This window comes from Molothrus ater, chromosome 3, assembly GCF_012460135.2.
Source record: "Molothrus ater isolate BHLD 08-10-18 breed brown headed cowbird chromosome 3, BPBGC_Mater_1.1, whole genome shotgun sequence".
Taxonomy (NCBI): domain Eukaryota; kingdom Metazoa; phylum Chordata; class Aves; order Passeriformes; family Icteridae; genus Molothrus; species Molothrus ater.
Genome location: NC_050480.2, coordinates 35,520,441 through 35,536,845, shown reverse-complemented (window position 1 = coordinate 35,536,845; position 16,405 = coordinate 35,520,441). Strand labels below are relative to the sequence as shown.

General features: G+C 42.6%; 1 protein-coding gene across 4 annotated transcripts in view; it reads left to right on the top strand.

Annotated features, from left to right (window-relative positions):
* Nucleotides 1-1,050: 1,050 nt before the first annotated feature.
* Nucleotides 1,051-16,405, top strand: part of RMDN2 (regulator of microtubule dynamics 2) — a 57,128-nt gene continuing 41,773 nt past the window's right edge. Inside the window, exons 1-4 of one of the 4 annotated variants that reach the window (XM_036380998.1) lie at nt 1,051-1,131; nt 6,939-7,187; nt 7,765-7,839; nt 12,201-12,667. In XM_036380998.1, coding sequence (XP_036236891.1) covers nt 12,213-12,667 — 455 coding nt within the window. In that variant the 5' untranslated portion in view covers nt 1,051-1,131; nt 6,939-7,187; nt 7,765-7,839; nt 12,201-12,212. Of the gene's footprint in view, nt 1,132-6,938; nt 7,188-7,764; nt 7,840-11,305; nt 11,410-11,642; nt 11,721-12,200; nt 12,668-16,405 lie in introns of those variants that run through there. The other 3 variants (XM_036380999.1, XM_036380997.1, XM_036381000.2) reach the window with 3 other exon arrangements.

Below are 16,405 nucleotides of genomic sequence, written 5' to 3'. Positions count from 1 at the left end.
TGTTGCATTTATGGTAAAGGAAATATATGTGCTATATTTCACTGCTTGCTGAAATAACCTGTAGATCCTAGCAGTTCTAAAGAAGAGTTTCAAAAGGACACACGCATAGCTGAGCAGCCAGAATGCACTAACGCCTTTCTCAGCCTGACAAGAGTAATTTGGAACTATGAATCACTCTCTTGCTCCTTCCCCTCACTCTCTGGTAGAGGTTAAATGTCCTTAACTATATCCCCACAGAAAATGTTGTATGCCAGGAGTGGAAAAGCACAATAGTCCCATGTAGCTGATGGAATGATTAAAAGTCAATGGGTCCCTTCTGCCAGTGTATCTCAGAAAAGGAAGAGAGAATGCCTTTATTTCCTTATAGCACCTTATCCCTGCTGCTTCTTCTGGGTTGGAGAAGGATGGATGGTCTTTTGGCTGTTGGCATTGCCTGAGGCGCTCTGGGATAGGAGACTGACTACTCTCTGCTTCATTGGAGCAAAGAGCCCTGGAGAACCGGAATTTGTCTCCCACATTTCCAGAAAAGACTACTCGTCCAAAGTGGCAATGGGACCTTGAACCTACTCCCACCTCTCAGGTTTACAGGTTTCCTCATTTCCCTATTGAGCTGTCAAGAAGCCCAGAAAGCATGAGAGCTGCCGATAGAGAAAGCCAAGTAAGCCTGCAGGGGAAGCAGGCAGCTTGGGATCCTGCCTGGCTTCTCTCACAGCCAATGTGCTACTCAGAAACCTGTCAATTACAGTTTGGGTTATTTTTTTCCCCAGTGGAGAAATTTGCTCTCAGAAATTTCCAGCCAGCTCTGCTCTGTGCTGCTACTGCTGCACCAAATGAGAAAGCCAAAATGGCCCAGAGGGCCTCACACAGGGAAGGTGCAGGGCCTTGGGAGCCCTGGCATGACAGCAGGTCTGCAGTCCTGGCTGCCACAATCCAAGCACGAATGCACTTCCGAAATGTCAGATGTTCCCTCCAGAATTACGTATGCATATTCACTCTAGTGTGACCGCCAAAACACTGCGTGTGCCTTGCCAGGGACTTCAAAGGCTTTTGTACAACACTGTAGTCCTCTGATAAAAAGTTCTGCTTCTTATTAGAGTCCTAGTCCTGGTCAATATTCTTTGAATTTAAGAGGTAAGTGAATTCTTCTGGAATTTTTTTTTTTTGCATAAAGAAGGATATGCTTTTTTTCAAATTAAACTATTTAATAACTTGCATTTTTTTTTTACCTTGACTGTCTGAAATAGCCAAGCTAGACAATGGTGTCTATCTGATGTATACAGAACTACAAAAATTACAGGGTTCAAAACTGTTACCACTGAAGCTGGGCTCTTCAAATGAATTGGGACAGTGCGCCTGATGGGTAATATTGTAAAAGTGTTACCATGACCAGCTGGCTCAGCTTATGCAACAAATCAGTTATGTTATTTTCTTAAATAATAACTCTCCATGTACTATCTTTTTCCATATACCAGAAAGTGAAAAATGATGAAAATTATGATGAAACATGATGAAAATAGTGCTATAAGTTTTTTACCTTCTCATGGTATTTAGAAGTAGACATTAGTAAATGAAGTAGGAGTTAAGTAGTAACTTGGCTGGTTAACTAAAGTACCTATAACGATGCTGTTTTCTAGCTCAGTTTAAACTAATTTTTATTATGCATTACAGCTGAACAGTGATTTTGGTCTTAGAATCATCACAGATAAAGATGGCCATTGCCTCAGAGCAATTAAAGTATTTTTTAAAAAAGGGAAAGATGCAGATAAGAAAAAATGCATTGAGAAACCCATGTTTGTTTATAAATATTGGCCAAGCTTGTTTGCTGTACCAGACTGCTGTTCAGTACAAACCTAGAGGAGAAGGCAGCCAAGATAAGCAGGGAAGTCGCCACAACTTCGTGATATTCTGCTCGTCCTCCTGTTTCAGTTCAAAATAGATTGCAGGACATTTTGCCAAAGGTTGTAAATAAAGTCACCCTTTTTACTACCAAAGAGATAATGAGTATCACATGGGCTGGCCTCCCATATAACGCAACCCAATACGTGCCTCAAATAATTTCCATGACAAGGATGTCTTGCAGGTGGCAGAGGTCAGTATACCCTAGGCACATAGAGAGCAAGACTGAAGTCTACAGCCTGAAGCAGTTGGACAACTACTGACACTGAACTTGAAGAGTTGTTCCCTTTTCAAGGGGCCTTTCTCCCCAGAGAAGTTACAGAAAACCTATAGCTATGTACCCCAGTGACACATGTAAATTCAGGAGGTAGGAATCCAGGTCATGACCACCTTTGTTGGAGAAACAAGCTATCTTAGCATTTAAAATTTTACAGGGACTTTCTCCAACTTCTTTGTTTCTACCTTTACTTTTCATTTGTGATTATTCTACTTCTGAGCATCTGTTCTACTGCTTCCATGTATCTTTGGATTATTTTGTTGGTTTTTTGGGGTTTTTTTTAAGACTTGAAGGACACACCACTCTGAGCTGAATTTTTCTTATTAAGGGACAACTTACAGAGAGCCACACCATGATAATGCACTGTCATTCAGATCTACATTAGAAACAAGAGCATATACTGCAAATATATGCTGCTCTCTTAACTAGTCCTGAGATATGATAGTCTGCCTCTGATACAGGTATAGGATACAAGGTGTTGTCTTTCCTTTCTTAATTTGTATCTCTTGCACCCTTTCTCCTACAACAATTGCAATTAGTGATGCACTTCCACAAGATGAGCCAAATCAGTCACTTTTCTCCTTCAGCTCCTGGCCACGCGCTCCTGCCTCTTTTTCTTACTAAGGGCTTTGCCTTGAGCCGATTCAGCGCAGCAACCTGGCAGAACAGTGACAACAAAACGCGGTTTTCTCAGCCAAGGCAGTGGGCTGAGCTATCTAATGAATGCTGGATTCAGCGCAAGGAAGGATGTAAAAGTACTGCTTTGGATGGCAGCAGGAACGCGTGGCACGCCGCTGTCACCCGATCTCTCCAAACGCACTCGCGAAGCACCCGGAGAAGTGAGGAGCACCGGGGATGGGCGTGCTTTAGAACGTTTCCTTCCTTCTCTCGTATCCAGGGGCCGTGTCCAGGGGCGCCGCCGGCCTCTGGGACACACACTGGGAGCAAAGGCGAGAGAGCGACCGCCCCTGGCGGCCGCGGCGCTCGGGCGCCACCCAGTGGTGCCGCTGGGTGCGGCCGCGTCTGAGAGCGCCCGGGAGAGGCGGAGGACGGCGTGGCAATCCCTCAGGGACAGTGACCCGCGTGGCTGCCGGGCGTCTCCGAGAGCCTGTGGTATGAGGGGACGTGCTCGGGGACGTGGTGGGCTCCGCGCCCCTCCTGCCCCAGAAGCACGCCCGCCATGTATGGCGCAGTGCACGGTGTGTCTCCTGTCCCCTGCTGTCCCGGGGATACCGTCCCCTCACGGCCCCTCTGTAACCAGGCAGCGACGCTGCTTCTCACGCTCCGTTCCAGGCTGTTGTGTAACCCGGCTCCTCTGACAGCTCGAGTCTGCAGGCTGTGCCTGCCCATGCCTAGCACGGACCGCCTTGCTCTTGTGCCAGGTGTGTGCTTTGGCACGAGTACCCCTTCTCCCGTGTGAGCCCGGCTGCCCCGCCCCGAGCTCCGGTGGCAGCACCCCTCGGCAAGAGGTGGCTGTGGGGTTGGACAAACCCCAACCCTCGGCAAGAGGTGGCTGTGGGGTTGGACAAACCCCAACCCTCGGCAAGAGGTGGCTGTGGGGTTGGACAAACCCCAACCCTCGGCAAGAGGTGGCTGTGGGGTTGTACAAACCCCAACCCTCGGCAGGAGGTGGCTTTGGGGGTGGACAAACCCCAACCCTCGGCAAGAGGTGGCTTTGGGGTAGGACAAACCCCAGCCCTCGGCAAGAGGCGGCTGTTGCCGCTCTGGGGTGAGGGGACGGTGGCAAAGGCGGGGCGGTGTGGCTGTGAGGCAGGTGCTGTCCTCAGGACAGGTGTGTGGCCTCGGGGAAATCCTGTGGACCACGTGTGCCTTAAACCAGCCCTGCAAAAGCTCTGCTGCTGGGAGGGAACCAGGCTGGTTATAGGAAGCAGCTTATCCATGCGTGACCTTGGAGGCAGCCAGTAGCTGGCTTTTGCCCTGACCTCCCTAACCTGGTGTTGCTCGATGTGCACAGCCCCACCTTGCCCTCCAGATTGCCACTTGCAAGCCCGCAACAGCAGTTCCAAACATCACAGACCCAGAGGCGTAATTGCATCATGACACTGGCACAGTATTGTTTTTAGTGACAATATCAAAGAGTTTTTAAATGCTGTTGCTCAACATTGGTTTGCAGGCCTACACAAATGAGTAGACGGTAGCTGGAGATGAAACAGATTTCCTATTCTGCACATTTACAAATTCCTTTTGCATCCTCATAAGGGATAATGCTGCAGTAAGTTAAAAAATAAGCACATTTTTAGCATTCTTTCTGTATTTTGGAATCAGGTTCTGATGCAAAATAGTGCAATGGATACCTTATCTACATCATTTGATGCCTCACATGCTGTTGGCTCTTCAGAGTAACTCTTGATTAGTATCAGACTTGTTCAGGTGTGGTGCTAAATTTTATGCATATTTCAAACTTCTTGCTCAGTAGGACTTGTAGTTGTGTGAGGAATACAGATCTACAGACTCCTTTAAAAGTGTTTTAAATTTAAAAAATGTTTTTTAAAAAATAGGAAAGTGAAAAAAGGATTGCTTCACAACTGGAAGATAAACCATATTTTAGTATAAATAAAATATAAGATAATGCTTTTGGAAATTATTTTCTTGCCCTTTGGAAGGGCAGGGCTGTATTTGACTCTTCTAGGTGTTTTGGTTGCTTAAGTCCTGCTTTCACAATCCAAGACTATTGAGAAAAATATTTCTTTTATGAAAACAGATGATCTTGAAAAGCTGCTTAGTAACTTGGTAAAGTGGATTATAACAGTATGCAATAGAAGTCTGTCAAAAATTCTATGTGCCTGCTGACATACAATCCTGTATGTCCGTGTGCTTTTGCAAACTGGAAAACAAACAAACAAACCAAATAAATAAACCAAATAAACCAAATGTTTCAGTTGTTTGTACAATTTCTTTCTAGCTCTGGAATCATACTCTGGTATTTCAGTTTGGCTATCAAAGCCAATGAAAATGCAGCTAAAAAAAACTACTCTGGCCAAAAATCTGCCTGTTTCATAGAAATACTGTAATGTTGCCTGAGATACATTTCTTTCTTTTCATTAGATATGGATTTTTGAAATTGCACATTGCACAGCCATGCAATAGCTTTAAATAGTGTTTCTGAGAGGTGGCAATAGAAGAAACAGTTTCGCTGCTTTCACTGCTTATATTTCAGAATGTCCTGGGAGGGGTTTTGTTACTTCTGCTGAAATGCAGGACAAAATTCTGGACCACACTGAATAATGGTTCCCCATATAACATAATGCAATAATCACACAAACACAGTTTTTCTAAATTAGAAAGAAACATGCAAACATTTAAATGCCATAATTGCAATTCTTGACAATGACTCAATATCAGCTTTTGCAAGTGTTGCAGTTGCTGCTGCCTTTTTTCCCACAAGATAGCAGCACTGTAACTATGAATGAGCAAAGGACTTGTGAGCCCATCTCTCCAAATTCAGAAAGCCCACTTGGTTTATTTACTCTTTAGGAATCTGCAGCACAGGAAAATTTCTTATTTCTTAAATACCAGGACGGGCTGCAAACATCAATTAAAGGACTAAAATCTACATTTACATTTTACTTTAACAGCTATCTCCTTATGAAAAAGTACATCAGGTGTCTTGAAACCATCTGCAAAACTAAAATGCTGTGTACATAAATATATTTTTGTTAGTATGTATGTGTGGGTGCATTGCATACAGTAATAATCTTGTTACTGTATATAGCAAAACTCTTTTAAGTGGTTAGGTGTTTGTTTATGCTTCTCCCTAACTCACCTGGTTTCACCACTTTTCCTGGTGCTTTTAGCAGCACTTACTGATTGTCATTGTTCAGAAGTGCTCCCACGATGAAGGAGGAGCCCCTTTGCCAGCACTCAGCAATTGCTGGGGGGAGGTGCACTCCTGCTGTATTCACTCTGCCCTGAACGGTGGTGGAAGCCACATCAGATTCTCCTAGTGTAAATATGTATGTGGACAGCAATGCTTTGGGTTGGGTCGGGTGTGCACCTCGCAGGCAAATCTCCCAATTGTCCCAGCTTGGCAAGCTTTGCTTCACCACATACCAGGCATGGAACACCTGGTTGCACTTTGGGAATATCCCTTGCAGAAGCACAGCAGAGGCACTGCAGCCACAAACAGGCACACAGCCCCTGTGATCAGGCTGGAGTTGGCAAAAGTTAGCCCAGGGCACAGCATGGATGTCATGGCATCAGCACCAGCTGTTTGGCCCAGACACCCACTCCTGTCAGACCCCAGTGCTTGCTAATGTACACAAAGCCTTAGTGGCCTAGATGGAAACTTGAAATCAGAAAGGAAATTTTTTTATAAGCTCACAAGAGGTAACAGACAAGAGGGACAGAAATGATGGAAGAACAGACCATGTCACCTGGATGATGATTTTTTAATGTGCAATTGTAGACATCCGAGGGCCATCAGGCAATGTTTACTGGAGTTCAGGAAGGGGCATGCTGCCCTTTGCAGGTGGAAACAGTAAAGCTCTTTAAAATACTTCAGTATGCTCTGAAATAGCATATTTATAGAGAAGCTGAAAAAAGGACACTTTTCATTCAGTAAAAGAAAATACAGTGGGTGATGTGGAATACAGTGTGCACATACACACATCTTTATAAAAACATTGCTTCTCTTTGAGTTTTAACTCCCAAGGAACATATACATATACATATAAAATATGTTTTTATACACACATATTGTTTTTCTTTTTATGACTGTTCATATATTTTTCCTCTTTTTACCCAGGCACTACAAGGACAATTTCTCTTTGTGAAGAAATCAGGCAGCACTGTGAAATTACATCAGATGTAGCCTTGCTTATTTTTTCCTATTGTTGTCAACACAACATATGCAAACTCTTTTGGACTGCCAGCTATCATCTCTTACATCAAGGAAACTGAATCCTCTACCTTGGCCTTAAAAAAGTTAACAGAGCTTCTATATGTCCTTTGATAATGTCCTTGAGATTCCTGAAGACACAAAGAAGTGGGAACAGTACGTACATTTTTTCTTTTGCTGTTTGAAAAGCCATGCCATCAGTGACCATTTGTACTTAGGTGAAATTGCAGCACTGGATCCTATCAACACAATAAATAAATAAACAGATGATTGTGAGTGCAGTTGAACTAATGAAGCCAGGTTTCCTATCAGGTTATAACTTGTAATTCTGTTTGTTCACATCTGATAAAATGTGAGCTCAGCTTTAGCTTTTCCTGTCCTTGCAAAATGCTTTTCTCCTGTGTGGATTTTCAGTTTTGCACCAAGGAATAAGCGATCTTCCCCATAGCAATGACTCTAATTCAGAAATTTCTTCTTTAAAAGATCAACTACCTTAACAAAATTTGTTAGAGTTTCTCTGTTGAATTTGACTAAGACTGGCCAAAGATTCAAAAATACTGGGGAGGAGGGAAAGGTACAGTTACATTTGCATGCATGGTGACATAAAGGCAGAGGCAGCCTCATCTGCCCAGGGAACTGTGCTAAGCAGTATATCTTTATTTAAAGAAAACAGAAAAGATCAGGGTGCTATTACCCATCTCCTTTTAACTTCAATTGATTAATTTCTCATTAGGGGCACTGGACAACTGTTCAGGCCAAAAGCAGCAGAGAATACTGACAAGTCTGACAGTGAGTGCTTCCCTTTGAGGTAAGATATAACTTTATTTTTATAGCAAAAATTTCAGAAGAATTTAACCAAACTTGACAGAACAGTGATTTCTGACTGTTCTGACTTCTAGACAGGATTTCTGGCAGGCTGGTTGCAAGTCTGGTCAAAGGTATTTAAGCTTTCACAATGTTTGGTGACATATTAACAATATTTGACTTTACACCTACAAGACAACTGCTGAAGTCATAAGTATGAACTGCTACTAGCTCATTAAAGGTTTCTGTATCTGTTACAAGCAATAGATTAATCTCTTGGGGGTGGGGGAGGGAGGGGCATTTCAGAAAGAAAAGCATATCATGAAAGAAAATGGACAGAAGAATTACAGCTAAAGAAAATGATGAAAATTGTAAAACACAAATGCTTTCCATACAGAAGTGAAACCACCGGTAGATTACGCTTACCTTGTCTGGAAACAGAATGCATCAATTGCTTACTATGTAATGGCTCTCTGATCCATTGAACACAATCACTCAATAATGTCCTAACTTTTCTACAATGACACAAAAGTGTTGTCCAAGTTCAACATTTCCCAAAAGACCAGTAAACTGCCTGTCCTGGTTTTACAAAAATAGTGCTGTAAGAAGGCTGGTGCCCTGTGCAGGTGTGTCAGTGTTGCAGCACTGGTGTGCTAAGTTCATTCCTGTGCATCTGCCTGGGGCTGGGGGTGGAGGGAGGCAGGATATTCACAAGGTCTTGCCACTCCAAAGTGCTGGCCTTCTTGAAACTACCTAGAGTGGCCTTTCAATACTTCAAAGAGTCTACAAAAAAAGAGGGAAAGTGGATTTTTACTTGGGCAAATAATGACAGGACAAGTAGGTTTAGATTAAAAGAGAGATTTAGATTAGATGTTAGGAAGCAATTCTTTACTCAGAGGGTGGTGAGAACTGGAACAGGGTGCCCGGGGAAGCTGTGGATGCCCCATCCCTGGAAGTGTTCAAGGCCAGGTTGGATGCAGCCTGAGCAACCTGTTCTAGTGAAAGGTGTCCCTGCCCATCACAGGACAGTTGGAATTTGATGATCATGAACATGCCTTCCAACCCAAACCACTCCATGATCCTACAATTCTATGATCTTGACATATTTTATCACAATTGGCTGAAATTAAGCTCCATGTTCAGAAGCTAGTGGGTGGAGAAAGTGTCATGTTATGGCTTGTCAGAAGGACAACACATGGACAACCTGGGGGCATAAACTTTGTGTTCTTAGGAAATAAGGCTGAAAATACACTAAAAATATTTGGGGCTAACCATTTTATAACAGATGGTTGTCTGGACTTGTTTCTTAGGACTTCAGGAACAAAGTTTTTTTTTAACTAGGAAAAATTCATATGCAAAAGAACAGTACTTTTCTAAAAACATTTATTTCAGTTTTTTTAGAACATATGTCAAATTTACGCCAATTGAATTATGTCAAATCTAGGTAAACTGATGTTTAGTTCTCCAGCTTGGAAAGCTGCTGTGTTCCAGCAAGTTTCTACATATATGCAAAAACTTCTTGGGACCAGACAGGTGACCTGATTTTCATAGTTGCTACATATCCAGGCAGCTGTAGATGGTAGTTCTCCTGGGCCATTATTTTTGAAAACAGTTTTCCTTGTCTAAGGCCTGCAGCCTGAGGCAGTCACCTCGAAAAATCTTCAAAAATACTCATTTAGCTTTTTGCATCCATAGTATTTTGTTTCAGCTCCGTGCTATGTTTGCCCTCCAATTATTTCTCTTTTAAAAATCTTTTCCTGTTTTAATTGGCTTATGCAAAGATTTTGGCAGAATATACTGGGAAAAAAAGGAAAACAAAAATTAAAGGTTTTCCAACACATTTATATTACCATTCGTGAACACTTGAAACACTATCAGCACATGGAAATTTATGTTTTCTTATTCCATTTTAAAACACTGAGGGATTGTGTATCTTAAAACCATTACTTATAGTGAAATTTCTTAAAGTAATTGAGTTTAGTGAGGTTTCCATAAAATTGAAGAGATTTCCGTCCTTTGTGTAAAAATTTCAAATTACAAACATATAAACAGATTACACCTTGTTTTGCTATTATTATATTGTAACTAGGAAACCTGCAAAATACTGAAACAGTATTTATTTCTTCATTCTAACAAATTTCTACCTTTGTCTCAGATTGTAGTTTGGTCTCATAAGGGTAATTTCATCCTCAGGATCTTAATGAAAAATTATTTTAGAGCTGTAATTAATTTAAACTAAGTTGTTTGATGATAAATAGACATTAGACTGATTTACAATTGCTAATTTGTACTAAGACTGAAAAATTTTGAGCTCTTGGTACCTGTTTCAGGTACTTTTTTTTGTTTTGAACAGCAGTCTGCTCACTTTTTAAAGGCAATTAGTATGTTTTTTAAGAATTGTGTTCCTTTGTTTCTGATTGCTATGGTTGAGGACAATTGCAGCTGCTGAAGTGGTTCTTCCATTGCACAGACACAGCGGTATCCATGATGGTTTCCTTAAGCCCTCACACAGAACAACATGAGTTTTATGCTTGTAAATTCTGGCAGGATGTTGTGCACAGGCTCTCTACAAGCCTTCAAGGTCTTGCCACTCCAAGACAAATGTCAGAGCGAGTTGTCTGTGGTGATCCTTCTTCCATCCAAGGCCAGAAACAGGAGCCAGATCATTTTGTCATAAAAGGGCAAAGGAGAGTCTTGTGAGAGTCACCAATAAAAGTGATCTCAGATGGGGCACAGGAGCAATACCTTCTACACTCTGATAAATCCAATTTCTGCCCCTCTGCTCTGGTGAGGTTCCACCTCCATTGCTGCATCCAGCTCTAGGGTCCCCAACACAGGACATTAATCTGTTGGAATGAGTCCAGATGAGGAAAACCAGGTTAATCAGAGGGATGGAGCACCTCTCCTATGAAAAATGCTGAGAGAACTTGGATTGTTCAGCCTGGAAAAGAGAAGGCTTTGTTGTGACCTAATTGTGGCCTGGGACCTGTAGTGAACTTAGAGGAAAGATGGGGCAATACCATTTAAAAGAGCATGGAGTGACAGGACAAGGGGAAGTGGGTTCAGATTGAAAGAGAATAGGTTTAGATTAGACACTAGTACAAAAATCTTTACTGTGAGGGTGGTCGAGGCACTGGGACAGATTGCCTAGGGAAGCTGTGGATCCCCCGACCCTGCAAGTGTTTATGGCCAAGCTGGAGGGGCCTTTGAGCAACCTGCTCTAGTGGAAGGTGTCCCTGCCCACAGCAGGGGGACTGGAACTAGATGGCCTTTAAGGTTCCCTTCCACCCCAAACCATTCTATCACTCTATGGTAAGTTCCTCCAGGTTTTGGGGAATCCATAATGGACTTTGGTAAAATCAGCTTTGGGCCCTTAGATGGCTTAAATTGCAATGAGGCTTTTGTGCCGGGACTGCCCGTCCTCCTGGCAACTGGGCGGGGTTTCTCCGTGATTTTGCAGCTTCAGGTCTCCACCAATGCAGTGGAAACACAATTTCTCTGTGGCCTAGAAGTAGCAAAAGGTTAAACCGGTGAAATCGAGCGGCCACCAGACTGAGGACAGACACACGAACAGGTACACTTGCTCTAGAACGGCCTATTTCCAGCCATGTCCGTGGCAGGTGCAGCCGGCGTCCCGCAGCAGCAGCAGCAGCACTGCCCGCCGGGACTCCCAGCGCTGCGGGGATCCCTCCTCCACCGGGCAGCGCGCGTCACCCGGGCGGCCCGGCCGGCGCTGCGGCCCAGGCCCGGCCCCCTCGATCCGGGTATCGCCGCCCCGGGGCGGCCCCGCCGCCGCCCCCTGTGCCGCGGCGGGAGAGCTGCGGGCTCTGGGCCGGACGCGCTGCTGCTCCCGGCTTGGCCCGACCCGGCCCGGCCCGGCCGTACGTACGTAGCGGGGGCGGCGCTGGGCTCGGGGCCGGCGCTGCCGGGGCGGCCGGGGCCGGGGCGGTTGCGGGTGGGCAGGAGGCGAGCGCGGGGCTCCGGCAGCCCTCGGCGCGGTGGGGCTGGGGGACCGGCGTGACGCCCCTCCGGGCGGCGCTCCGGCCTGACAGCTGGGTTTCCGCCTCTCAGCGGTGGCGGAAAATCCGATTATATGAGTTTCTCGCATTAAAACAAAAACATCCCAGGATGCCGGGACGGTTAAGAGTGAAGGCTTCGGTCCTGCCCACGTGCCAGCTCCCCTCACACCCCCAAACCCACTTTGAGCTTGTTTTTGCTGCCTCCTATTGCAGAACCTGCAAAAAGTGTAAATTTGTGTCTGCAGTTCTTCCTGCCTTATCCTTTTGTAGTTTCAGAGCAGAGCAAGTCACTTGCGTAGAGCACTGGGAAACATCTTAAACTTTTATTGTTGTCTTACAATTCTAGGAGTGTGCAGAAATGTCTCCCTTCGAAAACAGAGGACTAATGCTGGGCATAATGGCAGGGACCGCTGGATTAAGCCTGGTGCTGGTTTGTTACCGCAAGATCCGAAAGCCTGGTGCAGCTGTGCGTATTCGAGGGTTCCAGGATATAGGTAACAGAATTAATTCTGTGGTCTTGCCAAATGAGGCTCCTAATGAGCAAGGAGCAGTAATGGTTTTACATGGAAGGCAACTGCAGATACTAGAAAAATTGAATGGCCTGCTACTAAGCGTGGATGAACTGAAGAGAGAGGTGGAATTTCTGAAAGAAGCTATTCCAAAACTTGAAGAGCTTGTTCGAAATGAGCTTCAAGGAAGTGGTGATGTTCAGAGAGTTAGCCCATCACACAGAGCAACAAGGCGGAGAAAAGCAGAGACAGCTCCTCGTGCAAGAGAAACTACCAGCTCTGAGGAGGCAGAAAGTGAAGGAGGGTGAGTTAATAATAATCTGCATATTCTACTGTACACATGCAATGCAAGTTGCATCATTACCTATATGAAATTGTAAACAGGAGCCTTTTAAAAGTTTGATACAGATTTTATACTTCTGGAAAAATAATTACAAACGTTCAGATTAACAGTTTTTAGATCAGAGAAGACTCTTGGTGACCATCTCTGAGTCTGCACGATGGCTGAATTTGGCTTAATGCCAAGCATAATACAGATTCTTTTTAAGAGTGTGTTTGGTAACACTGATGCAGTATTGCTACATAGCTATGCAATGAGAGGCAAAGTTCAGAATAATGGTGTAATTTTAAAAGTTCTTTTAGTGCAAAGTGTCTTTGACAGAGTTTGTTCCAACTGTACAAATGCTCATATGCTTTTCCTGATAATTGTTTTTTATCAGCTTCACAGATGAGTTATTACCGTGTTCTGCCTAGAGGCATTGCGTACTATGGAAGCTACATCTGAGAGAACTTCTGTACAAGTGGCAATGTTTATGTATATGAGCTGTTGTATACACTCTTTGGTGGCTCAAAAAGTGACCATGAGGAATTTAGAGTACTGACTCAGGTGGAAAGTTCCTAGTTTTGATCACATCTTGTAGTCATGTTATAGTTTATGGGGTCATTTATTCTCATGAGTTGAGGAACATGCTGAGGAATGATTTGTATCAGGAGTCCAGGAGAGGCACTTTTTTTTTTTCTTGACATTAATCTCCTGTAATTACAACTTTGTTTTGGTATAATCAGATTAGATACTTACATGCAATTTACTAATACTATGTTTATAGCAACTGAGTTTTTTGAGCTACTTCTCAGCATGTCTTACACGTCTGTGTAGGCAGCATTATGTCTGTAAATTGCCCATCTTATGTCACCTTTTCTCTTTAAAATATTTTAACTAACTGTAATATTCTGGAGACAGCTAACATGCTGCATATTAATGGAATTCTATATTTAACAGTTTCTCCACATTCATTTTCACTTCCTGTGAGCAGAATTTCTTTCTGTGTTACATTCCAGCCCACATGGTTCACAAGTCTTATATTTTGATACCATATTTTAAGACTTGTCAGTTCTATTATGAACCAGTTCTTTATTTTAAGTATTTGGGGTTGGCATAAGTATTCAACCAGAGTCCTCCTTCTTCTGGTGTGGAAACATCTTCGTTCTCTTCATTTCTTAGATTATTTCATCCATTGGTTGGTTTGCATAGGCCTTCATGTTATGGATAAAATATTCAGAGATGCAGATAAGGCAAAGGGACCAGTTTATGAATTACCAGGTCCACAGGCACAATGCAGGGGTTATTCCACACGTTTTTATAATTTATTATTTGTTGTCATTATTTATTATTTGAGAAAGTCCTGTTTTTTGATCAGGAATGATGTGTTGCTGTTTGAAAACAAGCCAAGGAGACTTGTGTTTTCATGTTCTTGTGTGTGACGAAGAAGCTGATGCGGTGATCCAATACAAGTGATTATAGTGTGCAAGAGCATTGAGTGTGTCCTTAAGAGAGGCCTTCTCTGACAAGTATTTGTGTACAGTCAGAAGCAAGGAAGATAATTCAAGGTTACAGTTAGCATTAGTCATTTGGCTATGTTCTTTCCCAATGCTGTTTTTCAATCCCTTATGAAAAAAGGTGGGCTTTTTTCCTATTAACACGTTGTACTTGATGTGTTTGTTTTTCATATCTTCTCTAAATTTGAGATAATTTGATTTCATTTAAGTAAATAGTATTTTTTTCTTCCTCTTGCAAATAGATTGTTAATCCTAATGTGTACAGTTGCAGTATATACAGCATTTCCCAAGGTCTTCTGTAACTTTAATGACTGGTGCATGGCCAGGAGGGTCAATAGCAAGACTTGGGTTTTTTCCAGTTACTCTACATCACTACTTCATATACTGTAGGCATTACACCATGTGCATTGTTTTATACTCTTTTTTGGCTAATTCCACACACAATGGTGCATTCAGGTCCTTCTTTTTGTACTACAGAAAAAAAAAATTTGCTCTTTGTTACTGATAAAACATTTTTTCACCTTTCTATACTCCCATCTAAAGTGCATTGTGTTTCACTGCCTCAGCAGTAATTTCATGATCTAGAAGATAGGATTTTGCTTGAGTTAAGCACTTCTGTTTTTAATTGACAAGTGGGTAGGTGCTGGGAATTGACAGATAAACTAATCTGAAGAGTTTTATGGATTTGTGCTGGATGACTACATTGGTTTCAGGTTTGTAAACTTCTTCCAGAAAAGCTTTTAGTACTACCTAGTTTTTTCATTAAATATTGGAAGCTGACAGTCTCTGATAAGGCCCTCACTGCTTTGATCTGCTCTGGGCGTATTCTCAATGTCACTGTTGGTATTCAACACCTTGGGAAGAGAAGTTTTCTGGTTTGCCTTTCAAAAGTTATGTATTTCTGTAAGTGGAGAAATGTCCTGTGTGTTTTAATAAATGAGCTATATTTTTACATAATGACAGTGTGAATGGAAGGTGCACTGAATGGATGAGACATTAAATGGTAAAGAGTCTGTGGTTTCTAGTCTGTGCTTCTCTGTATTCCATTTTTTTTTTTTTTTAGTTTGTTTCAGTTCCAGTAATGTTGTAGTGAAAACTTCAATGTTTAAGATTTGAGAATGTGTAACAAGCACTCATTTATTTACAAATACAATAAATTGTGTCTAGATGATCACCTGGAATGGAACATGTCACCGAATTCTCCTCTTTGTGATTTTCAAGTTATTTCCTCCCTGATATGGCAGTGATGAACCCTGGACATCAGTGTCATTTTGGAGCCCGTCTTCAGCTGGCCCAGCATCCAAGCTCTTCAAATTGCATTTGGCATCAGGCACCAGAAAGATTCACTTCAGTCAATTCTTCTCTGATAGATGCTCTATTTATAATTTTTCCTTGAAATAGTTTAGTCAACAGGAAAAGAAATTTGCCCTGCCTGCTTTTGAGTATCATTTCACTTAGCATTTTCTAATTTATTTTGCTGTTCATTTATTTTAAATGCAACCTTCAGTTGGCTTAAGAATCCAGTTTGCCAAACCTTTCCTTGAAAGCCACTTATCATTACTGATGGATATGCACTTCGCTGAATCATACAGTGCAAATTTGATCCAGATCCATCTGTGACATAAAATCACCTTTCTGTGGAATTAGCCAGAGCAAATGAGAGGGTGTTTGTGTCAGCTTGTGTTTTTCTTCTAAGTTGGCAGGGAGATGACAGATGATATTTGATCTGTGTAAAAGCTGAAGTGTTGTGAATAAATGATACCTGGTTAGGCCCAGTGTCTGCCAATTTACAGACACCCCAACACAGTTTTTGAACCACCCAACTGTGTTTATACCACAGGGATGTTTTATACCATGTAGCTTGTTTTAATCCAGTACTGGGTGCTGGGATTTACTGAACTGCTTAGCCACAGTGGGGTGAGTCTCCAGCACACTTTCCATTTGTCCTTTGAACTTTGAACAGTCCATTGTGATACAACTGAGTCCTGTTGGTTGATCCTTGCTCCTCACATTCTTATCACTGTTTCTCTCTTTTATTTAAAATCTATTGGTAATAAAGGTGAAAACAAGTTGGCACTGACTCTGACATTTTTTAAACATTCTTCCGTTTTTTCAAATACCGATCAATGTGTTTATCACTTGTAAATCACTTTTCTGTTTATTATCTGATAAAACCTCTTGCAGGAAAATACCAGGTAATATTGCA